The sequence below is a fragment of the Acartia tonsa genome, chromosome 12, assembly GCF_053477335.1.
Source record: "Acartia tonsa isolate MP-2025a chromosome 12, ASM5347733v1, whole genome shotgun sequence".
In the NCBI taxonomy this organism is placed as follows: domain Eukaryota; kingdom Metazoa; phylum Arthropoda; class Copepoda; order Calanoida; family Acartiidae; genus Acartia; species Acartia tonsa.
In genome coordinates, this window is record NC_137271.1 from 20,113,430 (window position 1) to 20,137,663 (window position 24,234).

General features: G+C 39.4%; 1 protein-coding gene across 1 annotated transcript; it reads right to left on the bottom strand.

The window, feature by feature from the left end:
- Positions 1 to 1,019: 1,019 nt before the first annotated feature.
- LOC145334009 (alkaline serine exoprotease A-like) lies at positions 1,020 to 7,668 on the bottom strand. The gene is made up of 5 exons (XM_080179285.1): positions 7,602 to 7,668; positions 3,967 to 4,051; positions 3,609 to 3,697; positions 2,311 to 2,388; positions 1,020 to 1,644 (listed from the first exon to the last, which is right to left on the bottom strand). Exons 3-5 carry the CDS (start codon positions 3,665 to 3,667, stop codon positions 1,578 to 1,580), a joined length of 204 nt encoding a protein of 67 aa, XP_080035411.1. The 5' UTR covers positions 3,668 to 3,697; positions 3,967 to 4,051; positions 7,602 to 7,668; the 3' UTR covers positions 1,020 to 1,577.
- Positions 7,669 to 24,234: the final 16,566 nt, after the last annotated feature.

The window sequence follows — 24,234 nt, forward strand, 5'->3', positions numbered from 1 at the left end:
AGGGTTAGGTAATTAGGCCCGCAGGGTTAGAGCCCCCCGCAGGGGCTAGAAATAGGAAAGATAATACGATGCTAGAAATAACTACTCTAGGATTTTAGGGTCAGTTCATCCTTTTTGTTTGACGTCTGTCTTCCTCTTTATTTATACGGGTTATAATTGTCATATCGATTTTAAATTAGGTACGGGTTAGAAAGCTTAACAACTCTATAATTAATACCAGATAGTCCTTACATATTAAATATAATCCTTATACTAAAGTAACAGGATGTCAGTTTGTCTGTGTGTTTGTACCGAAGGATCTCGCTAACTGCTGAACCGATCGGGTTCTCCTTTACAGGGTAGCTTCTCATAGGTCCTGGGAAGATTTATAACTATTTTGGGGGAGGGTACCACCACCCTCCGAAGAGAAATCACCCCTAGATAAAAATCCACCCCTAAAATTTTTTTTACTTTTTCTTTTTAAATCTAAAATAAAAATTTGGTTATCAAATTCAACTACCCCCTCCTTAAGTGCCCCTAGAGGCCTCTAGGGACGTAGCCGCTAGTTGATTCATAGTTGATTAAATTTTGAAGAAGAAAATTATGTACATATTTCATTCTGTCACGTTATAAGAGTTATTGTTCGTTTGTCCTTCCTTCTGATTGTAGAGCTTTGCTTCTATGGATGTTGTTATCTTGCTTCTATGGATGTTGTCATCCTTGTTGAAATAAAAAACTAAGAGGAGTGTCCTTTTTAAAAAATAATAATTATTTCTTAACTAAAGACGACATATCCATAAATTAGAAATTGAAGACGACATTTGATTTTCACAATTTTGTGTGGTATTACTTGCAGAACATCACCTTCTTAAATTTTGTCCTTGAAGAAAAAAATAATAAATTAATGGGGTTTAAATTTTTGTTTCTGTGGGTAGCAAGATTTTAACAAACCACAGTAGACATCCTGTTACTTTAGTACTTTGCAAAACAATACAACTAACAATAAAATTCTAGGTTGAGTGTTATAAAAAAAAGTCGTCTTATTTAGAACAATCTATTAATAAAAAATCTACAAATTAGATAAATTAATTCATACACACAAGCAACATATATGATGTACACAAAAAGAAAAATCATTTTAAGATGATTGAAATAGAATAAAGATTATTAAATGTTACTGTAAATTCAAACTGTCTTTGAAATACAATCTAGTGAAAAAATCAAATAAGTTTCAAAAATGAAGATTTCTATAATATTATTTAAGACAAGAACAATCGTTTTCATAGATAGCAACACAATGAGAAAATAACAGCTACATCGTACACATAGTCAGACAGACAAAAAAGAAAGACAAACTTGGGTGTTACTTTTACATTAAAAAAAGTATATAGTTTCAATTTTATATAGGTAACTTTATTTAGTGTAAAAGAGACGAAGAAACGAGATGCTTTATGTAAAAATAAAAAAATAAAGTCTCGGGTCTAGTGCAGTTCATGGTGAAATATTGCTGGTAACGAATGCTTCCTGTTTCTAGGGGTTATTACAAGGTTCCTGGATCTAGCATTACAGGCAATAATTCTTGTTTTTTTAGTAACATATTATCTAAATTCAGCTTCAAATCCAACTTCATCATAACTGCTGTATCCATACAAGACTATGTAGTACCTAGAATATAAAAGCTAGAAATAGCACAATGAAAGCGGCTAAAAAGCAGCCAAGAAATGGTCTGACGGTTTAAGTTTATAAAATTATTATAAATGCGACTAAAATAGTATCTATTTTAAACAGGGGTCTAAAGGGATAAGACAATCTGAGAAATTTATGTACAATTGTACATCCCCAATGATAATACACAAAATTACGCCTTCTGTAGATTACAATTAAGAGTCGAAACCTTTGGGCGCTCAACTTAATGAACCAAACAACCAAATTAGCCCTCAAAATTGTTGAGCCAACGTATAATAAAACGTTATATAAAAATTTGGAGACTAGTCCAATAAACATCCTATTGTCCCCTCCCAACCTGATTTAAAAAAAAAATAAAAAATATGAATTTATAAACTATTTTTTTAAGTAACTCATACAGACGGACATCTGCCCTACAACCTTACCCCCCCCCCCCCCCCCCCCCGAAGTATTCTTTATTTCGCTTGGTGTCTCTACCTTATTTCTGATTATTTACCCCCCCCCTTTCAAAGTTTATTTCAAAGTCTACAATTCTTGAGATTTAAAAGGATTATAAAATTTAATATTGATTGGGTTGTATCATTGTCCATACTTATAATAATTTTAATCTTGGCATGGGGTAATTTTGTTTATCAAAACTTTTACCTTCCATATCTTGGTTTATCAATGACTATCTGTTCTTGATTACCATCATGGGCACTCTTTTCATCATAGTCGCGTTTCCTTTATTGGATATATTATTAAATACATCCTACTGGATAAACGAAATGACCATTAAGTGAGGTCCATATTGTCAAGCTAAATTGACGATTATTTCCCCCTGTTAATATACGAACGTATATCCTATATCTATTTTTCTTATATATAGATAGATAATTTAGTGTATAGAATTTAGAATGAAAAGATGGTTTTATAGATGATAAGATAGATAAAAAAAATAGATTGACGGATGGATGGATAAATGTTATCATGAATTGAAAAATATATAGATAGATGAATGTATAGATGTAGATTATATATCAATATATCTATGATCTATATAGAAAAATAGTTAGGTAGCTATGTGTTCAAAGATAATATAATTATTAGATTAAAGCATATAATGGGAAATCTATTCTAAAAATTAATTTTAGTTAAGTAAATATTAGAAGCTCAGTAATATGTCGTCTTATTTTATAACACGTTTTAAAGATCAAATAATCAATTCTTTAATCTAATCAATCAAAATTTTTAGTCTCAAAAAATTATTACCCAAACACGGTGATTCCTGTAGGGTTAGGTAACTCAATATACATTATTAAAAAGTCCCTTTACAAGCTATCACTGTTTCAAAAACAATATTTAATATGATTTAATCATACCCTTCCCTTGATTTTTGGAAGATTCCATAATCAAGTATCGAATCATTAAATGTAAGTATGTCCATTTTAAACTTCCTTTTTTGTGATAGAACTTCTAAAACAATGACAACATCCATAAAGCGAACAATAACTTTTGTAGAGTGTCAGAACTTAACAAGAAAAATATTTTAGTCTAAACAAAATTGTACATAAATGTGTTGAAAATTGCATAAATGTAGTGTGCAGTAAAAGGACATACTTTCATTTTTAGGATTTAATTATAGAGATGCTTCGCTTATAATATTGTACCTTGTTGTCCTAGAGATTATTTTTCCAAAAATCAGATGAATAAGATAATTATGTCATAAAAGAATTGATGGTAACGATTAAAGAGTTGTTACTCTTTCTAAATCCTACCTTATTGTTAAATGAAAAATATTGCAAAATTTGAAATTGATAGGACATTTCTAACATGTCTTACGTAACGAAAAGGGCTAACCATTACGGACGGACATAGTGAGTTATAGAAAAGCTTCCCCCACCTAAGAATTAAGAACGACTGAATGAGAATGTGTTTATAAAAGAGAGTTTATAAAGTCTTACGTTGGATAGTCACCAAATCTAACATAGACGTCCACATCTCCTGTACCTCCGTTACACATTATATTTAGAAATGCTGCGCTGCTAGATACCTAGATAGATAGATAATTAGATAACAATAAAGGTAGATTGTTGGCTAGGTCAACTGCTAGATAAAAAGATGGATAAAATAAAAAAAGTACTAAATATTTAAGAAAATGGATATATAAATTTTATTAAGTTATAGTGTTTAGCCAAAACAGTATATCAGATTTTCTTTGCGGTATTCTATTTAGTTTTTATTCTTAGATAGAAATATAGATAAACCTCCAGATAGATAGATATGTATATAGATACATATACAGACAGATAGATAGTATACCTGAATATAATATAGTTTAGCAGAGCCACTATAGCCAGATTTTCCATAAGGTATTCCATTTAATATTTCTTCGGCTGTATACCCTCTAGATTATAATATTTTTCTCGTATTCATTCGAAACCGGTGGATAGGAACCGGTTCTCATCCATACGAAAAAACTATGTCTAGCATCGTATTATATCAAGCTTTCAACGAATATAAAAATGTACAATCATGAGGTTAAAACCAGTTTTTTTTAGCCGGTGCCTTCGGCACCTCGGGGCTAAAAAAAACTAGTTTTAATCTTGTAATTGTACATTCTATATCCGCGGAAAGCCGTTTATAATACGATGCGAGAAATAACTATTAAGGGATTCCTAGTACAATATTTCCTAATTTCTTTTTCACCAAATGATTAGAATAATCCTATCAAGTGTACTTCTGAATGTCGATTCCTAGGACAATTATCGGGTATAGTCCTTTCCACGACATCCCTCCATACGGAGCGATTCTTCGTATTTTTAAAATGGCTTTTTATAGGTTATTTTAGGTTAGGTTAGGTTATATTGTGTTAGGTGATTGCCCCACAGGGTTAGGTAATTGGCCCCGCAGGGTTAGAGCCCCCCGCAGGGGCTAGAAATAGGAGAAAAGCTACTGTGAAAAATATGAGGAATCGCTCCTTATGGAGGGATGTCGTGGAAAGGACTATACCCCAATTATCTACAATGTTGTAAGCATAGCATCTCTATACTCTCGTTTATCTATAAAACAAAGTAGAACGATGTCTGTTTGTTTGTTTGTGTGTTTGTTTGTCTGTTTGTTTGTAGCGAAAGATCTCGCTAACCGCTGAACCGATCGGGTTCTCCTTTACAAGGTAGCTTCTCATAGGTCCCGGGAAGGTTTATAACTATTTTCTTGGGGGGGGGGAACACCCCTAACCCCCCCAAAAATAAAAAGTACCCCCCCCTCAAAAAAAAAAAAAATTCTTATTAAAACTAAAACTAAAACAGTTGGGTCTACTAACCCCCCCCCCCAAAAAAAAATAAAAATCTTCCCCATTTTTTTTTATTTTTCTTTTAAATCTTAAATGCGAAAAATTTGTTTCATCAAACCACTTGGGGCAAAGCCCCTAGAGGCTAGGGGCGAAACCACTAGTTCTATTATATAAAGTAGTAAGTTTTTTTGTCTGTAGCGAAGGATCTCTCTTACCACTGACCCGATATAGTTTTCCTTCTTATTGGTCCACGAAAATGTTTTTAAATTGTTTTTAGGACGGAATCTCTAAAAAAAAAAATTGACTTTAATCCCAAATTGAAAATAAGGGAAGGGGGGAAGGGGGGGAAGCTTTTTACTATACCACCTTGAGTGAACATAGAGACGTAGTCGGTTGTCTTAAAAAATAATAGTTTTATTATTCATCCTTTTAACAACAAATATCAAAGTAAAGATTCACTTTTCTTGTTAAAATCTAAAAATGTTTAAATTTGCATATTTTAAATTTACCAAATATATATTTAGATTTTAATTAGTTCTTAAGAATTTAAAACACTTTAAATTTATTTTTGTCTGCAAAGCATTTCAATAAATAGCCCCAAAAATTATTTATTTTTTTGTTAAATTGTTAACTTATTAATTTAGTTCTTTAAACAAGGATGACAACATCCATAAAAGCGAAGCACTGAAACGGTAAAACAAACGGACATGAACCCAAAATAATCAGAATATAAATGTATTAGAGTCGAAGCAAAATTCAAAATTCAAAGTAAATGTGTTGAAAAACTGCTTGATACAGAATAATGTTTATGGAAATACTTACATTTTAGGACTTGATTATAGAGTTGCTTCGTTTATAATATTTTACTTTGTTGTCCTATGAATCAGTATACCAAAAATCAGATCAATCGGATAATTAGATCACATTAAAATTTGTTGATAAAAGAGTAAAAAAATCACAGTAATGATTGCAGAGTTGCTACGCTTTCTAAATCGTACCTAACTACTATAGGAATCACCATGCAAAGTTTGAAATCGATAGGACAAATATAACATGCCTAAATAAACGAAAAAAGCTATCCGTTCCGGACGTACGGACGGACCGACCCTAATTATAGAAAAGCTTCGCTTTCAAAAAGTTGTGTAATCTAAAAGCGTGGAAACTCGAATTAGGTAAAGTTCCAATAGAGTTTCTTTTATAAAACATTGGGTAAAAGTATAATTTGGTTGGAGTAAGTTGGGAGGGAATGCATTTTGAATTATATTAATAACCGAAGTTCAATAATAATTATTTCTTTCATCGTATTATAAACCGCTTTCCTTCGGCACCTCGGGGCTAAAAAAACTAGTTTTAATCTTATGATTGTACATTTCTATATTCATAGAAAACTGGATATAATACGATGCTAGACATAGTTTTTTCGTATTCATGAGAACCGGTTCCTATCCACCGGATTCGAATGAATACGAGAAAACACATTCTCGCATTTGTTAGCACGAAAACTTTAGGTACTTAAAGTAAAGTTTAAATGGCGGGTTCAAATTAGCATGCAAAGTCAAAACTTTTTCAATTTAGAAAAGGAGTATTTTTGTTTATCCTTTTTGGGGATGTACCTCAATTTATCGTACATTGTCTTATCCCGTAAGATCCCTGGATAACGCTCTTTGGGTGTGTTTATGTCCTTGGTTTGTTTACAAGTAAAAGTGTCTAGTCTTTAAAAATGCAAAATGTTATTTGTTATTTTTGTTTAAGTGCTTTTAAATTAAGGCATGAATAAAAAATTTTCATTTTTTGAAATTAATAAATTCTTAGTAGTAATGTTTGTTAATTTTAAGAAGATTTTTTTCTTTAAGAATGAGAGATCGTGTTTATAAAACTTTGAAAACCAGTATAATTGGTAGAAATTCGGCTGTTTATTACTTTCGTCCACAAAGTTTTCTTTTTCGATGGCCTTAGGCACTTTTATTAAATTATGCGATACCTTTTTCGTTAATTTATGCACGTTAGAATTAACCAATCGATTTCAAATTTTGCATGGTGATCCCTGTAGTAGTTAGCAACTCTATAATCGTTACCAGAATGTCCGTACGTCCATTTTCAACATGTTGATTTTTTTTCAATTTTTTTAACCACAAATTTTTTCATGATCTAATTATCCAATTGATCTGATTTTTGGTATTCTGAATCCTTGGACAACAAAAGCAATATTATAAGCGTAGCAACTATATATTCAAGTCCTAAAAAAGTAAGTATGACCTTCAACATTATCCTATATCAAGCAAATTTTCAATAAATTTACCTACAATTTAGCTTCGACTCTTATACATTTATATTCTGATTATTCAGTTCTTATACAAGTGTTAATGCCCTTTTGTCCTAATGTTTCAGAGCTTTGCTTTTTTTTTATGTTGTTATCCTTGTTTTTTTTATTTACGTCAAGTTTAGCTGTTACCAAATATATTTTCTAGGCCGCTAGATAGTGTTAGATATGTTTTTTGGTGATTTTTTTAGTAGGGAGGCAGTACCCTCCCCTAAAATGATTGTAAACCTTCCAAGGACTCATGAGAAGCTACATGTAAAGGAAAACCATATCGGGTCAGCAGATAGCGAGATACTTCTGTACAGACAGGTAGACATTCTGTTACTTTTATAAAAGGATTACCCGTTGTTGATGTATCCATAAGAAGAGTAGGCAGAATACACTGGATAGGCTTGTCTAGTTTGTTTTAATTATTATTCAATTTTATCCTTCAATGAAAAAAACCTAGAACGCTGTTAGGTCGACCCGTGATCGTTGTCTTAACATGGCACGCATCCGCTCGTCATTGGAGTGGTCATGAGTTCCAATCTGGGCTCAAATGGCGTTTTTAAATAGATGTATTAAAAATGATTCCTTCTGCTGAGGCAATGCCTTGGCCCAAACCAGGTACAATTGATTGAAAACCAAAGTAAGCACAGAGGTAGTGCAAGCAAAGAGTTGGTTGTCTATTAGGTGTTGCTTAACCTAATTTTTCAAATGTTTTTACTGAAAAGAAGAGATTTGCTCCCTTTTAGCTACCCTTTATTGTTAAGTTTTTATATCATGTCTTATTATAGGGCTAATGATACCAAGTATGAACCATTCCAAAGTGAGGTGCGTAGGAAGAGTTTCATCATGACCAGTAGAAGCCTTCCTTGTGAAGTACACATTTGAAACTATGCCAAGCACCTATATCAAATATTTCAATCTTTGTTTGTTTATTATTTTTTGTGTAAATAAGAGTTTAAAGATATGTTTTTTTATTTGCAGATTATAAACATAGTCTGGGGTTAAAAATATTGTTTAACCTGTTCTTATTTTTTAGTGTGTGAAATGTCATTTTGTGTACTGTTAAGAGTGCTTCTGTGGTAAGACAGCAGCATACGGACAGGCATTACACAGAGTTGCTACGCAGCGGCTTATCAAATCAAGCCTTCAGCGCTAATCCTATTATTACCAGTTCACCCCTGCCCCTCCGGGGCCGTGCTGAGACCCCACAGGCAGCGGTCAGATTGGTTCGTGGGACTGGTGAACTGGTGGGACAACGCACCAAGGATGCCATCCAGCTCTCTGCTCCGGAACAAAGGTTTGGGGAGTATCTTGTCATCCCAGAAGGCCTGTATGCGCACAGGCCTGGCTCCGCCAACGTGTTCCGAGTACTGGTGGTAAATGAAGGGGAGATGCCTCTCCTGCTGAACGCCGGCTTCCCCGTGGCAGGGGAGCTGGTGAAGCCCGACGTCCTGGAGGTCTCCGACCAGCCTCCCCCTCGCCTCCACTCCTTCCAAGAGCCTGCTGAACCCCCAGAAATGCAGCAGCTGTGGGCAGACCTTGAGATGGAGGAGAACGAGTTCCTGCGCAAGGACCCCCTGCTCAAGAAGGAGGTCTGGACTATGCTGTAGGAGTACAGAGACGTATTCTCCAACTCTACCCCGGGCTGCACCGACGTCGTAGAGCTGCAACTTCGCCTCAAGCCAGGGACCCAGCCGATCCGCCAGAAATTTTGTGATTTGAACCCCCGGCAGGAGGCTGAGTTGGAAAGCCAGCTGGATACCTGGTTGAAGGAAGGAGTCATAGAGCCTTCGGACTCGGCCTGGAGCAGCCCCCTGGTGCCCATCAAGAAGAAGGACGGGAGCACCCGTTGGGTGGTCGACTACCGGGCCCTCAACAAGTGTCTTGAGCTAGACAGCTACCCCCTGCCCAAGATCCAGCAGCTGGTAGAACAAGCCAGGGGAAACCGCGTCTACAGTGCCTTAGATGCGGTGGCTGCGTACTACACCATCCGAGTGTCCGAGGATAGCCGGCCCTGCACAGCCTTCACCACCCCTAGGGGCTTGTACCAGTGGAAAAGAATGCCCTTTGGCCTAGCCACCGCACCTTCTGTCTACTCCAGGTTCATTGCCGGGGTTCTAAACCCATTGGGCACGGCCAACCTCCAGTCATACCTGGATGATGTCTTGTCTTTCCACAATGACACCTGGGCCCACCTGGCTAGGCTCCGAGAAGTCTTGGAAGCCCACCGTAGGGGAGGAATCCGCCTCAAGCCCTCCAAGACCAAGCTGTTCCGCGCCAAGGTAGACTATCTGGGCCACACCCTCAGCCGCAACGGCATAGCCATGCAAGAGGATTACATTGACCGCATCCTCGACTGGCCAGCCCCCAGCACCCCCAAGGACCTGCTGGCGCTCCTGGGGTTCTTTGGGTATTACCGGCTGTTCATCCCGGAGTACGCCGACCTCACCTACGAGATGAATCGGCAGAAAACGGCCAGGACACTGACATGGACAGCTGAGATGGAAGCCCAGCTGGTACAGCTCAAGGACAAGTTCCGCCAAGCCCCGATCCGAGCGCCACCCATGTTTGACCTGCCAGCCGTGTTCCAGCTCACCACGGACTACAGCAGCCGGGCCATCTCTGCCATTCTCAGCCAGTGCCAGGACGGCAAGGAGAGGCTTATTGCCGCCGTGGGGCGCAAGACGACTGACCCCGAGACCCGCTACCCGTCCTGGAAGGGAGAGATGGCCGCCATCATGTATGGGATCCGGAAATTCCACGGGATCCTGTCCTACCGCAGCTTCCAGATCAACACTGATTCCTCGGCCTTGCTACAAATGAAGTCACTGAATGCATCCACAGGGATGGTAGCCCACTGGCAGGAGGAACTAGCGGCCCTAGACTTCACCATCTGCCATCGTCCTGGCACCCAGAACACCAACGCTGACGCCCTCAGCCGCCGGGAGGATGACAACATGCCGGCCCCATCCGCCAAAGAATTAGCAGAGCAGGCCGAGTATCTCCACCACCTTTGCCAGCTAGGGGAGCCCGCACCTGGCAGACCCTCCACAGTACGGCTGGATCCAGCACGAGTCTTGGAAGCCCAGACCCAGGATCCCCTCCTGCTCCGTGTCCGCCAGTGGGTGGCTGATGGGAAGCCCCCAACTAAGGCTGAGCTCCGGGGCAAGGACCGAGACGAGCAGCAGTGCGCCAGCCGCTTCGCAGCACTTGGACTCGACGAGCATGGCTGCCTCACCACCACTGACAAGACCCTGACAGGGGAGAGAACACGGTACCTGCTGCCTTCGGCCCTCCGGCAGGACGCATTCTTCCTGGCCCACGGAGCCCCCATGGCTGGACACCATGGAATGGACGCCACTATAGCTCGCGTTGCCATGCACTTCTGGTGGCCCAACATGTCCCGCGACATCCGCCTGATGGTCCAGACCTGCCCCGAGTGCGTACAGAAGGTCACCAAGGAGCGGTTGAAAGTAGGGATACACGTGCCCTCTCGGCAGGGGTATCCACAGCAAGTCTTGTTCATTGACCTGGTGGGGCCCCTACCAGAGATGCCAGCCGGGAACAGCTACATCCTCACCTGTCAAGATGGGTTTAGCCGGTTTGTCAGCCTCTACGCCATCCCCAACAAGCGCACCCTCACGGTGGCTGAGGCCTTACTGCACCGCCACCGGATGTCCCTTGAAGATCCACTCCGACAATGGGATGGAGTTCACTGGCCAGGTATTCAAGGAACTGGCCTCCAAGCTTGAGATTGGCCTGACACATCCACCGCCCTACAACCCGCAGTCCTACCGAGTCGAGAGGTTCCATCGGACGCTCAACACAGGCATGCGCATGTTCCTGGACCGAGACGACAACAACTGGGAGCCGCACTTGCCCGCTATTGCCTTCGCCTACAACACCAAGACCTGCAAGTCCACGGGCGTGACCCCCTTCCTGGCCTACTTTGGGAGAGAGGCCAAGCTCCCTGTGGACTTGGTGCTCCGGCTGCCGGACACTGAGTATGAGTCAGTCCCAGCAAACGTCCAGGCCCTCCTGCAGCGATACCATGCCGTGTTTGACACAATCCAGCAGCGAGAAGAAGGGACCATCCGAAGGAGCGCGGCAGCCTATGAGGGAACGGCCTGGTCTGGTATCTGGCCCTCACTTGGTGCCAGGGAAAGCAGCCAAGATTACCAAGAGATGGACCGGCCCCTGGAAGATAGTGAGCCAGGCGACAGACGTCATCAGCCCCGCCTCTCCGACAGCCAGGATCTCAGAAATCACCGCGCATATTGGCCGACTGCGCAAATACACAGGAGATGACACCGCCCAGCAGATTCCAACGGACATTCAGGATGACTTGGACGGCGACGAAGACGCCACTGAGCTGCTGGCCGGAGCCGCGGCGGTGCCATCCAGTGGACCAGTGCAGCTCCCCGTGTATCAGCCGGCTGCCGCAGCAACAGAAGCCCACGTGACCCGGTGGAGGAGAACCTGCAGCACCAACCCAGCGAGCCACCGCTGGCGCCACCGGCCACAGAACCACCCACTGATGCAGTTTGGAATCCCGACGCGGACATGGAGCCCCTACCTGCCAGCAGCGAGCCCCCAGGAGGAGAAGTTGCCACTGAGATGGAAGTAGCAGCCCCCGAGGGTGAAGCAGAAGCGATGTGCCCCCTCCAGATGACCGCCGTCCCCATCCGGGTGGGAGCCAAGAGGCCGAGTAACCTGGACAAGACGGGCGCCCCTATGGAGTTCTACGCGCCTACTACCATTGTTGTCCCTCCCCTGGGAGCCTCTAGAGTGAGCCTGGGTCTCCGTGTCCAGCTGCTCGCCAAGACAGAAATAGTCCTGCAGACAAGGCCTAACTTCCGGGGCCGTGCTGAGACCCCACAGGCAGCGGTCAGATTGGACTGTCTAATAGTGGGAGGGCCGCGGCCACTTTACAACCCCGCGCCCCAGTCAACTATCCTGCCGGGAGATGCTTGCCTTCCCCCTGACTGCAGCTTACCCCACAAATGCCTACCGCCGCAGGGCTCCGCCCTCGTCTCCCCACACCCCCTTCAACCTAACCTATTGTTATCATCTATTTTTGTATATATAGTAATAATCCTATCGTAAATGTATTCAGTTTTAAATATATCTTTGTAGTAGTAACTACTGCTAGTTCTTTATTGGTAGAATCTTTAAGGCTAGGGGCTCGTTTGGATTCGAACTCGCGACGGTAAGCTGAAACGCTTCAACTTACCACACTTCCATAGCTGCGCTAATGTCTTAGGTAACTTTTTCATTGGTTGTTGCAACCAAAGTTACATTGTCATGGACAACAGCCTCAACTCTACGTTGTTTATGACGAGGTATGTCTTTAGGTTTGTCTGTCCATTATAATCTCAATTACGGCTGCATGGGTAAAAGCTTTTCATAATAGATTCTTGAAAATTTTTGTTCTCAAACAAATAAAAGTTAAAATAGCTATGCAAGAGGATAGTGTATGATAGCACAAAAATTTGTCTATAATACCATACTAGTTTTAATTTTTCAGTACAAATCATAAATGGTTCTAATCAGGGAGTAAGGGAGGGGACAATGGGCAATTAATTCAATTTAAGAGTTTTTGAAGAAAGGCCATGAAAACCAGAATAATCCCGAAAATATGGTGGAAATTGTAAAGTGATTGTTGATTAAATCTAGAAAACCATAAACTAAGAAAAGAGTTCCAAGAAAAAAAGCAATCATTTGAAAATAAGATTACCAGTATTACAGACTGACATAACCATTCTGTAATTAATTACTAGAAATATCTCCCTGGATCTCTTCAGATGACAGGGAAAGAGAAAAGAGATTTGGGGGCAAGTGATGTGAACACGGAAAAAAGGGGCAGGCAGGCGTGTAGCTGGATGGGCAAGTATATGACCCGCACGCCTTCCTGCCCCTTTTTATCTTGTTTATTTCCCCCACCTCCCTTCTCTATTTCCCTTTCTCGTCTACTTTTAAAAAGGAGGTGGGGATGAAGGGAGTGAAATATAGTATGGGAGGGGGGCCGTGTATTTATATTTGAACTACTCTCTGTCTGCAAAACTATATATATTCAAAACTAATATAGCGAGTAACGGCATTTCTTGCGCAAGTCCCCAAACTCAGTCAGAAACTGCTAAATTCTTGCACATTCCCTTTAAGCCAGTCCCCAAAGTCTGAGACTCCTAAAGATTGAATATTCGATCCATTGTAAATAATTAAATGTATTCAATTCACTAAGTTCCATTAACATTATCTTTCGTACCCACAGTGAATTTTTGTAAACTCTCTATACTAACTTAGAACTAGTGACTTCCACCATCCAGCTTAATATAAACATTTTTCTTTTTAAAATAACTTGATACAGTGAATTATTCGCCCTCTCTCTTTCAGACACAGCGAAATGGCCGACAACGAAGGCAGCGACAATATCAAGGATATTGTTTTTCAATATGCGAACCGCTCCAATGGCAGCATCGGCGCCACAGCTTTGATTAACATCCTCTCCAAGGTAATGAAAGGAGAGAGCAATTTCGACTCGGCAGATCAACTTATGAGGATCGAAAAACTAGAGAAGGACTTGGCGACAATCAAACAGAGAGGAGACAGCAGCGAGACGACGGTCCAGGGCATTCAGGACAGTATTGACAATCTGAAAAAATCCATCAAGAAAGCGGACTCGGACCTCAAGAACAAAATGGATGAAATGATTATCCATTATGATAACAGGATTGGCAAATTGGAGCAGCTCTCTACTCTTCAAATACTCCAGCTGAACAACCGGGAAAGAAGAGACCGCTCGTTCTCAATAAAAATTCACAACTACGCAGACTACAAGTCAACTGGCCAGCCACAGATGTCGGATATCTTCGAAAAACTACTTAAACCATGCCTCGAGGACGCCTTCACCAGTGGAGATCTAGATGAGGTTCCCAACTCCTGGATGCAGTGCATCGAATACGGGCATCCACTCGGCAGCATGAGAGACCGGGATGTGGCAGCTCCCAGGAATTACATCATCCGTCTTCGTTCCAGATATTACCTAGATGCGATCCTCAAGTTTAAGAAGACTCATGTTGACAGTCTAAATGAAAGTAACAAGGCCACCAGCAAATCTTATGCGGAATCTGTACGCTCCGGTAAGCTCTTCCCGTGCAGGGTGGGAATTGACACGACGGCACTGGACAGAGACGTGCTCTCATGGCTATGCCGCCATCCGGAGGTCCATAGAGCATACCTACGCGGCCAACGCATGGTTTTCAGCTTGGTGAACAAACCATTCCAATTTTTCACCGTTCAGAATCCGTATGGCCGCTCACTAAAGGAACTGATCTCACCACCGATCGATGAGAAGCAGTGGATAAGAAACAGGAACAAGCAGAGTCCATTCGCTCAGCCGGCATTTGTTAACGGCAGCCTCAACAAAGGCCACCTAATGGACATGAACAACCCGACCAAGATTAATCCACTCCTAGTCGACCCGGAAGATGAGGAGGGGGACGATGAAATCATCCAGATCGAGTCAGCCAACGAATCTACAGCCCCGAAGAACAACAATAAGAGGAAGCATGACTTTACACCACTCAAGCTCTTCAACGAAAGTAGCAGGAGCCCGGCCATGAAGCAGCTTAAGTTCAATACGCCCATCCACAATAGATTCGAGGGACTAGCACCGGAAGTATCCCTAGATGCCATGGACCAGTTGCAGCGCCAAAGTCCGCTGGACAGCCTTCACAGGCGGACGTTGACCACCAGGGAGGAGATTTCAGATGACGTGAATAATATTAACGACCAAATCTCCAAAAAATCTGCGGTCAGAGAAATTGCGCTATCACTCGTTGAGAATGAAGTAGCCGGCATCCTATCAAAACCGAATGACCAGCAGGAATCAGCCCAAGATGCTAGAGACGTCACAACATCAAGAGACGTATCATCGTCTCGAGAAGCATCCTCCAGGGATGTATCCAGGGATGTATCCAGGAATGTATCAAGGGATGTCTCCAGGGATGTATCAAGGGATGTCTCCAGGGATGTATCAGTACGAGACGCATCGATGTCGAGTGAAGAAGATACACCTAACACCCAGCAGTCCAAAGGGTGTATACCTAAAAAGCAGAGGAAACAACCAGCCCGTAGCTCACAGACCACACGCAGCGGACAACCAGCCACCAACAACTGACCATCTGATTAATCAACCACCTGCGGTTTATTAACCGTCGGGAGGAGTCACTCCAGTAACCACCTGCGGTTAGCAGGGGTCCAGCAATTTACTGCGGCCAGCCACCTGCGGCTAGGTTAATCCACCTGCGGTACAGCAGTGTGCAGATCATACCAACATAACTAGCCACCTGCGGCTTATTAATTCCACCTGCGGAAACAGCAGTGTGCCACGCTACTATACTAGCCACCTGCGGCTCATTATTATCTCCACCTGCGGAAACAGCAGTGTACTATTAGCCACCTGCGGCTTAAGCACAAACTATGATATTACGGCAGGTGTCACAAACAATCACCAATAACTTTTGCCATCTGCGGCACTAAAACCAGCACGAGTACCAGCATACCAGGTTAAACTTATTTAATAATATATAGTATAATAATGCCACCTGCGGCGGAAGTGCCACTTGCGGCAGAAACTTATTTACTGCAGGTGTAAAATATAATGCTTTTACATAAACATTTTAGGCCACCTGCGGCAATCACAGCCACCTGCGGCTATCGCAATTCAATTTTCATAAATTTAAACATTTGGCCACCTGCGGCAGTTAACATAATCTTCATATTATACCGAAACATTTGGCCACCTGCGGCAGTTAACGCCAATTATGGCAGCAGTGGATTAACCTATAGTAAACTCAATGCAAATCTAGTAATATAGTTACAATAGTCATTTCTAAGTAAATATTACTATCTTTTCCTATTTATTTATCCTTCCATAGTAACTTAAAGTTCTTCTTAAGAATTTACTTTTATCTTTAATATAATCATGGATTTTTATTACTAAGTTAAACTATTGAAAAATTACTAGCATATTTCAATATTCCTCTCGTTTTCATTTTTCTCTCTTTTCTTTCTTTTTCGCAATATCAAACGCCAAACTAAAGTCAAACTTACACAAATAAACTTAATCTTAATTTTGCACACTAAACCAGTAAATATCATGTAACTAATTTTGTTGTTCCTTAATTACAAACCCAAATATTTGCAATCGTATTGAAAATATAAGTTTGATTCATAGTATAAACATATTTTTTTTTTTTTTTATATTTTCTTTTATTTCTTTTTCTTATTCTAATTTTTTGTCTCTTACCATAGATTTAAGGAACGTTAGTTATTAAGGGTTTAATAATAATATCAAATTGTGTACCAACACATTAACATAGTTTTAAGGAACGTTAGTCATTAAGGGTTTAATAATAATATCAATTTGTGTACCAACAGTTTTTTTTTTTTTTTTTTTTTTCCTTCTCGTATTATTATTATTTTTTACTTATTATTGAATGTATCCAACACGAAATCAACGGCTTAATTAATTATTAATTATAAATTAAATTACTTGAATTTAAATTAGCTTAACTTAATCTGAATTTAATTATATTTTCTAAACTCAACGGCGTCCCAGGGAGGGGGGGGGGGGTTGGGGAACGCAAATACCGGGAGGCTAGAATGCTACCCATCACCACAGAACCAACTGAAACGACCTCGGGGAGGGAGGGAGAGGGGGGACTAGGGAGCAGAGACCATAGTAGATATGTTGGGACTACTAAGGAATTAATTTCTTTTTCGGAGTGTAGTATTATGAGCATGTTAAATAAGTTCTTCATTAGGAAATTTTATTTAAATGATCGAAAATGACGATAATATAGAGATGTTGAGAGGAGTAGCAAACGCGGCAAACAGAGTAATTAATATAGCAGATAATGACGTTGACAATATTCACAATCTCATAAACAATAGTATAGACGAGCTTAATAATGATATTCGCCTTAACCTTAATTGCCAGGTATTATACGGTACCAACTATTCAGATTTCATAAGCGATCTCAATTTACCTACATGTAAATATTATAGTGAAGAAGACATAAAAAACTTCATTAACGCGACAAATACAAAATATTTATCCACCTTTTCAATCAACGTGCAGTCTATCTTGAGTAAATTTAATGACGTCACATTATTCATAGATAATATAAACTCGGGAAATTCGAAACTGAATATATTAGCCATGCAGGAAATATGGCACTCGTTTGATCTTACTTTTAATGGATATCAATATATAAAGAATAATAGGAGGGCAGGGAATGGCGGAGGCGTAGGTTTTTTAGTCAGCAAAGGAATATCAGTAACGAGATTAAATGATGATGAATTTTTCAAAGATAGGATTTACGAATGTCTCACAATTAGTATTACAATAAGTAATCAAAAGTTTACTCTATTAAATGTTTACCATCCCCCAAAGACACCTAACATGACTAGGAGCGCAGCGGTTAATGAATTTTTATCGATACTTGAAGCACACCTTGACTTTTTGGACAGAAACAATACTCCAGTGATCTTATTTTCGGATTTCAATATTAACCTTTTCAAGATGAACCAACCTAATTCTGAAGCAAACTCATTATTTAACAGTCTAATTTCGAATGCGTTTGTACCCACAATAAGTAGAGCCACAAGAACTACAGACAACACATACTCTTTGATTGACAACATTGCATGCAAAAATATAATTGGTAAAGTTGACTTATGTGGCATAATACCCACAAATATATCGGACCACCATATGTTAGTCAACCTAATACAATTGAAAAACCCACCTAATAATAGTCAAAAGTCTAAATCAACTTATAAAAGATCCTTCAATATTGAAAATTTAGAGAAATTTAGGACAGCGCTAGCGACTACGGACTGGAGAGAAGTAATGAATGAAAAGGTAGATGTAAATAAAGCGTACGCAATTTTTATTGAGAAGTTTTTAAGAGTCCTCGATCAGAACATACCTAATAAATTAGTTAACAATAAAGAGAGATCCACACCGATTAACCAACATTTAACTAAGGAACTTAAGAAGAGCAGACTTAAAAAGAAGCAATTATATCTAGCACGTAAAGACTCACCGGAAGCAGCAGAGAATTACAGGATTTTTAGAAACAATTTTAATAAGGCGAATAGGGCAACCAAAAAACTTCACTATAGAGAGAGAATACTAGATGCTGGGGGAAACTCCAAAAAACTTTGGGACATTTTGAAAGACACTATGGGAACCTCCAAGAAAGACACACGGATAGAGTATATTGAAGTAGACAATGAAAAAATATACGATGATACAGAAATAGCCAATAAATTTAACGAATATTTAGCTAACATAGGCAGGAGTCTCACACCACTTTTACCTAAAATCAATAGTAGTACATTTCAACAATATCTCCCTCCCCCGGCAGAAAATACATTCTTCTTAAGACCAATAACAGAAAGATTCTTACTGGAAGTATTAGGTAATATGAAACACAAGAAAAGTTGTGATGACAACGAAATAAGCCTATACTTAGTCAATTTTGTGAGAATAACAATAATAAAGCCTTTACTCCATATAATAAACTTAAGCTTTGCAACGGGGACAATGCCAGACGGACAGAAAATAACAAGGACAATCTTAATCCATAAAAGCGGACCATTCTATCTTTTAGATAATTATCGAGGAGTATCTCTTATTAATAGTTTTTCTAAAATACAAGAGAAATGCATTTACATACAATTAATGGAGTTTTTGCAACATCAAAGATACTTTAACAAACTTCAATATGGGTTTCGACCCGGCAGATCTACTTTTCATGCAATACTACACCTAATCAACAAGATCACTGCATGCCTTGCATCTGGTAGAATAGCAATGGTTGTTCTGCTAGATGTAAGGAAATGCTTTGACATGTTAGATAGGTCTATCTTATTAAAAAAACTAGAGAATTTAGGGGTTAGAGGTCATGCACTTAAGTGGTTCAAGAGTTACTTTAAAGACAGACGACAAAGAGTTTTTTATAAAGGAATTAATTCAAGCAGAACAGAGTTGATCGACTGGGGGGTGCTTCAAGGATCGATACTAGGCGTCTTACTTTTCCTTATTTATATTAATGATATAGATTCATGCTCTGACACCCTTTTAAGCTATTTATTTGCGGATGATAACTGCGCGTTTCTTGAAAGCGACACGCTTGCCAATCTCATTAATCTAGCAAATACTGAACTGCCTAAGCTGTTAGCTTGGTACAGTAGTAATAAATTATTATTACATCCGAAAAAAACGAAAGTCCTCATTTTCGGATTACAAAGAAACGAACGCTTTTTAGACAATATCAACCTCGGTTTATTAAGAGATTTTCCAGTATATTTTGACATGAATGATGAAGGACAGAATGACCCAAGCAAAATAACAAAATTAACTCTTACCCCCAACGACAATGAAAAATTCTGTAGGCACTTAGGCGTCCTTATTGATAACAAACTTTCATATAAATTTCACTTTGACAACTTAAGAATTAGAATAAGTAAAATTATATTCACAATGAAGATGATGAAAAACCTTTTACATAAGCGGCATCTCATTTTAATATACAATTCCTATTTGAAAAGTCTGTTGGACTACTGTAGCCCCCTATTTGTTGATTTGCCTAACGCACGCATTAAACCAATTATGAATTTACAAAAGAAAGCAGTTAGGATAATCAGCAAAACCGACAATAGAGCGCATACTAAGGATCTTTTCATTGACCTAGGTATCCTCCCATTTAAAAAACTAATAATATATAATACAGTCAGATTCATGTACCTTTATAGGAATAAAAAAGTACCCGCAACATTTGACAATGCATGGAAATTAAATAGGGACGTGCGGACTAGAGGGCTTAGGAATGACAATGATTTCAACATTCAATTTACAAATAAACAGTACATCAAATCCCTCCCACTTTTTTCTTTCCCCAGCGTATGGAATAGACTACCAGCAGATATCAAGTCGCTTCAGGATAAGAATCTATTTAACAGGAAACTTTTCCTACATCTTTTACTTTCAGAATAGTCCAAATTTTAGATATCTTAAGCTTTTTCGTATATATAAACATAAAGTCTGCCTTTAGCGGATCTATTGTTATCGGTCAATTGTAAATTAGTTCTTTTTCAAATCTCATTTTCGCATAGGAAATTTACGCATTTTTACAAATCGATACGCATTTCTTACAAATTGATACGCATCCTATTCTCCCTTTTCCTTTTCCTTATTCTTATACTATTCCTATTACTGATTTTTCGATAAACAAACTTGAACGAAGTATAGAGTAACGTCGCAACCTATCACAAACATATTTTGCTGGCTTGCGCTATCTTAAGTTTTAAAAAGCTCTACCTTAGCAAACGATATCCTAACTTAAATCTTTCCTAATCTCATACGTCCTACTAACACCTTTATAATAAGCAACTAGGAGCCATTGTTAATTGTTAATGGCTAACGGTTTTCATAATTCAATTTTCAATATGAAACTTACGCATTTTTACAAATCGATACGCAGTCTATTCTTTCCTACTACTACTTACACTACCAATTTTTCGATAAACAGATTTGAACGAAGTTTAGAAAAACGTCGCAACTTCTCACAAACATATTTTCTGCTAGTTTATGCTACTTTAAATTTTTAAATTTTTAAATCTTTAAAACTCTACTCTAGCATAAGATAATTTAAAAACTTTTCCTAGTTCTTACACGTTATACTCCTACTGTATTTAAATGAAATTCATCAACATAATAAAATAAGTACCTACCTATCAGCAATTTAACAAATTTAAACAGACAATTAGCGAACTATAGAGAAGCTTCGTGCATAAACTTGAAACTATATTTTCGTAAGTACGCAATTTATAAGTAGTTTTAAATTAGTTTCATTGCTTATTTTTTTTTTATCAAGTATTTATAAATACACTTAAATTACATTACGCCGTTCAACATTTCAACATTTAGCCAATCCGTTATTATTAGGAATAAGTACCTAGGACTTCAAGCTAATTAAATAAAACATTAATAATTTTTCGTAAACGGTTACATAGCAATCAAATGCCTTCTACCTCATTAAGCACGAACATACTTCACCAAGAATAGAGTAGCGTTGCAATACAACTACAATAAACATAAACAATAATATCTTTTTGTTATATATATATATTTAAACTTATAACGAGAAATTTACGATAATTAGTTTACGATGGATTTTGTAATAAATTACGATGATTTTCATAGGACATTTTTGGCACTCTAGACTATATAATGGTGTTTAATGAACTAGTCGCTGACTGATGATATTTACTGGCAACTATGTATATTTAATGATGGTAGGTACTAGTTGAGGATCTCAACACTCAGGTTGTGGGCCCCCTCGACAGCAACCTCAACGTCTGAGTCGGAGTCGACTGTAATGACGGAAGAGGCCTCTCCTTCCTCCTCCTCCCCCTCTTCTTCTCCTTCTTCTCCCTCCTCTCTCTCATCTTCTTCTCCTTCTTCTCCCTCCTCTCCCTCTCCCTCCTCCAGATCTGTACCGGAGAGCTCGTCCAGGTCTCCTAGGTCAGCCAGACCGCCGCCGCCGCCGGAAGACAAGTTTGTATCCAAGGACCACTCTGGATTATACCAATCCGGAACATTCTCCTGGTTGGCGGCAGGCTCTTCATCACCGCTGAGGTCAACTGTGCGCTCGAGGTTGAGTGCAATGTCGTACTCGGCTAACGCCACTAGGACGTTTTCCTTGTAGCCATTGCACCTGGCCTCGAGCAGCTCCAGCTGTTCCTCGTTCTCTGCCTGCGAACGTTGTGATGAGGGCAGGGAGTCCTGTAGCACCTGGAACAGGCCGACCCCGTCATTAAACAAACGAATGGAGTCGTTGTTTATGACTGACTGGAAGCCAGACCGGTACACAAGCTCGCATATCTTTTTAAAGAACTTATGCAAAACTTGACTGCTCCTGTACCAGCCTGGCATCAAGTCGGGGTTCAAAGCGGGCTGCGCTAGGAACCCCATGACCTGGGGGCCGACCTGAACCGGGTTGTTCGCGTCGACTGCGTTGGCAGGGGCGACGTTGTTGGCGTTCACGTCGGCGACCTCTGCTGGATGGGGATCTTCGTCCATCGCCTCGACAGCGGCTAGCAACTGATGTAAATTGCCAGACATCACGATATTTAAACAATCAGCAGACGTAATTATTGTAAAATTGCACAAGCAGAGCAGATTAAAACAGTATAACTTCAGGATGTGGATTAGGCAACGGTCAGTAAACAATTAAACGGAAATGCAATAACTTTGTCGATAGAATTTCTTAGCAACAAATTAACCAATAAAATAATAGAAACCCCCCACCCCCAATAAAATGCACCTTTTTCATTGCGCAATTTTAATAACTACCCCTTTTTTAGCTTAGTAAACAAGTGGTCACGTGAGGACGTTTGCGCAAAGGGACATTTCCCCTAAGGTCATCAATCTCAATTCCCCCCTTTATTATCATATATAAATAAACACCCCAACCACTTCAACCTGACACATACTACCCACCAACGAACAGACACAAGCGAACACACATGCACCCAAACATACACACATACTTAGATATAGATTAACTTAATTAATTAATGATGATGAAATGTTACACGTGTGTGCCTAATTGTATGATCAAAGAAAGCGTTCAAACTACTTAACTGTTTGCTCGTTTATCTGTTTAACGCGTCTACTTTTTGGCGGTAAAACTCTTTGTCGGCAATCTTTTGTCGGCAAATTTTTTGTCGGTAAACTTGGTCAGTAAATTTTTGTCGGGCAGCCTTGTCGGCATACTAAATAAAGGGGTCATCATACATTAAGTAGACTAATTTTTGAGTTTTGAAATCTTAAACTTATAACAAGGACGATACGAGCCCAAATGCCTATGAATGACAATAAATTATCTACAAAAATTATTTACTTCTTACTTATTACTTATTACCTATTATTTATTTATTTATTATGCTTGCTACTTGCTACAAATCTCGCATCTCGCATCTCAAATTTTAAACTTCAAATTTCAAATTTCAACTACAAATTTTAATTTTAACGTCAAATTTCAAATATCCAACTTGTATAACAAAACTTTATGCTCTCATAAACTACACTTCACACTTCTACAGCCTAAACATTATATTTTAATTAATAATGAGTAATCCCAATACTCACTTACTTACTTATTATCTAACATTACATTTAACTTAAATTACCCTATCCCTTAGTCCCTTTAGTCCCTTTGAACCCAATCTCCCGGAGGTCGTCGACGTGGTCCTCGGTCATGTCATGCTCTTTGACGCTTGAACCTGGCTCACGGGCCAGGCCCAGGATAAGGACAGCATTGACATGTGAACTAACGAAGCAGCCCGTCGGTCTTTTAGACTATAATCACATTAGTGATTGGGTATGATTATTTCATATCATATCCACGACACCCCTGTAAGGGATCAAGAAGTCTAGATATAGCGTTGGATACAATCATACAATATAATCATTTCAATCATGTAATATTTACTGTAACTAGTATCATTGTAAAACGGAAAGGGCCAACAACGTATAGTTGTCGACCATTTCCGCATAGCCAGTGGGCTATTAACCAATGCAATAATGTATCTACTTGTTGAATTCCGAAATAAATTATTATTATCCCTTACTCCCTGGGTTCTAATCCAACGGATATTAACCGGTTTGGAAGCCATACTGGAATGCTACTGGAGGGAGGGGACATTGGGCTTTTTATTACACTGGTCCACAAACTTTTGTTATAACGTTTTCTTATTTGTGGGCGCATCAACTATGGGGACTATATTGAATTTTGATTGGTTCAAATTAACTGTCCAATTGTTTCAATCACTGATTGTAATCTACAGAAGGGATAATTTTGTGTATCATTATTGGGGATGTACATCAATTCATCGGCCATTTTCTTAC

What these genes read in the sequence shown, in the direction of transcription:
- LOC145334009 (XM_080179285.1), bottom strand. Translation starts at nt 3,667, where the DNA reads ATGTGTAACGGAGGTACAGGAGATGTGGACGTCTATGTTAGATTTGGT. An exon ending in AGATTTGGTGACTATCCAAC is followed by an intron (nt 2,389 to 3,608) that starts GTAAGACTTTAT and finishes TATCCAATAAAG; the next exon opens with GAAACGCGACTATGATGAAA. An exon ending in GATAAACCAAGATATGGAAG is followed by an intron (nt 1,645 to 2,310) that starts GTAAAAGTTTTG and finishes TTTATATTCTAG; the next exon opens with GTACTACATAGTCTTGTATG.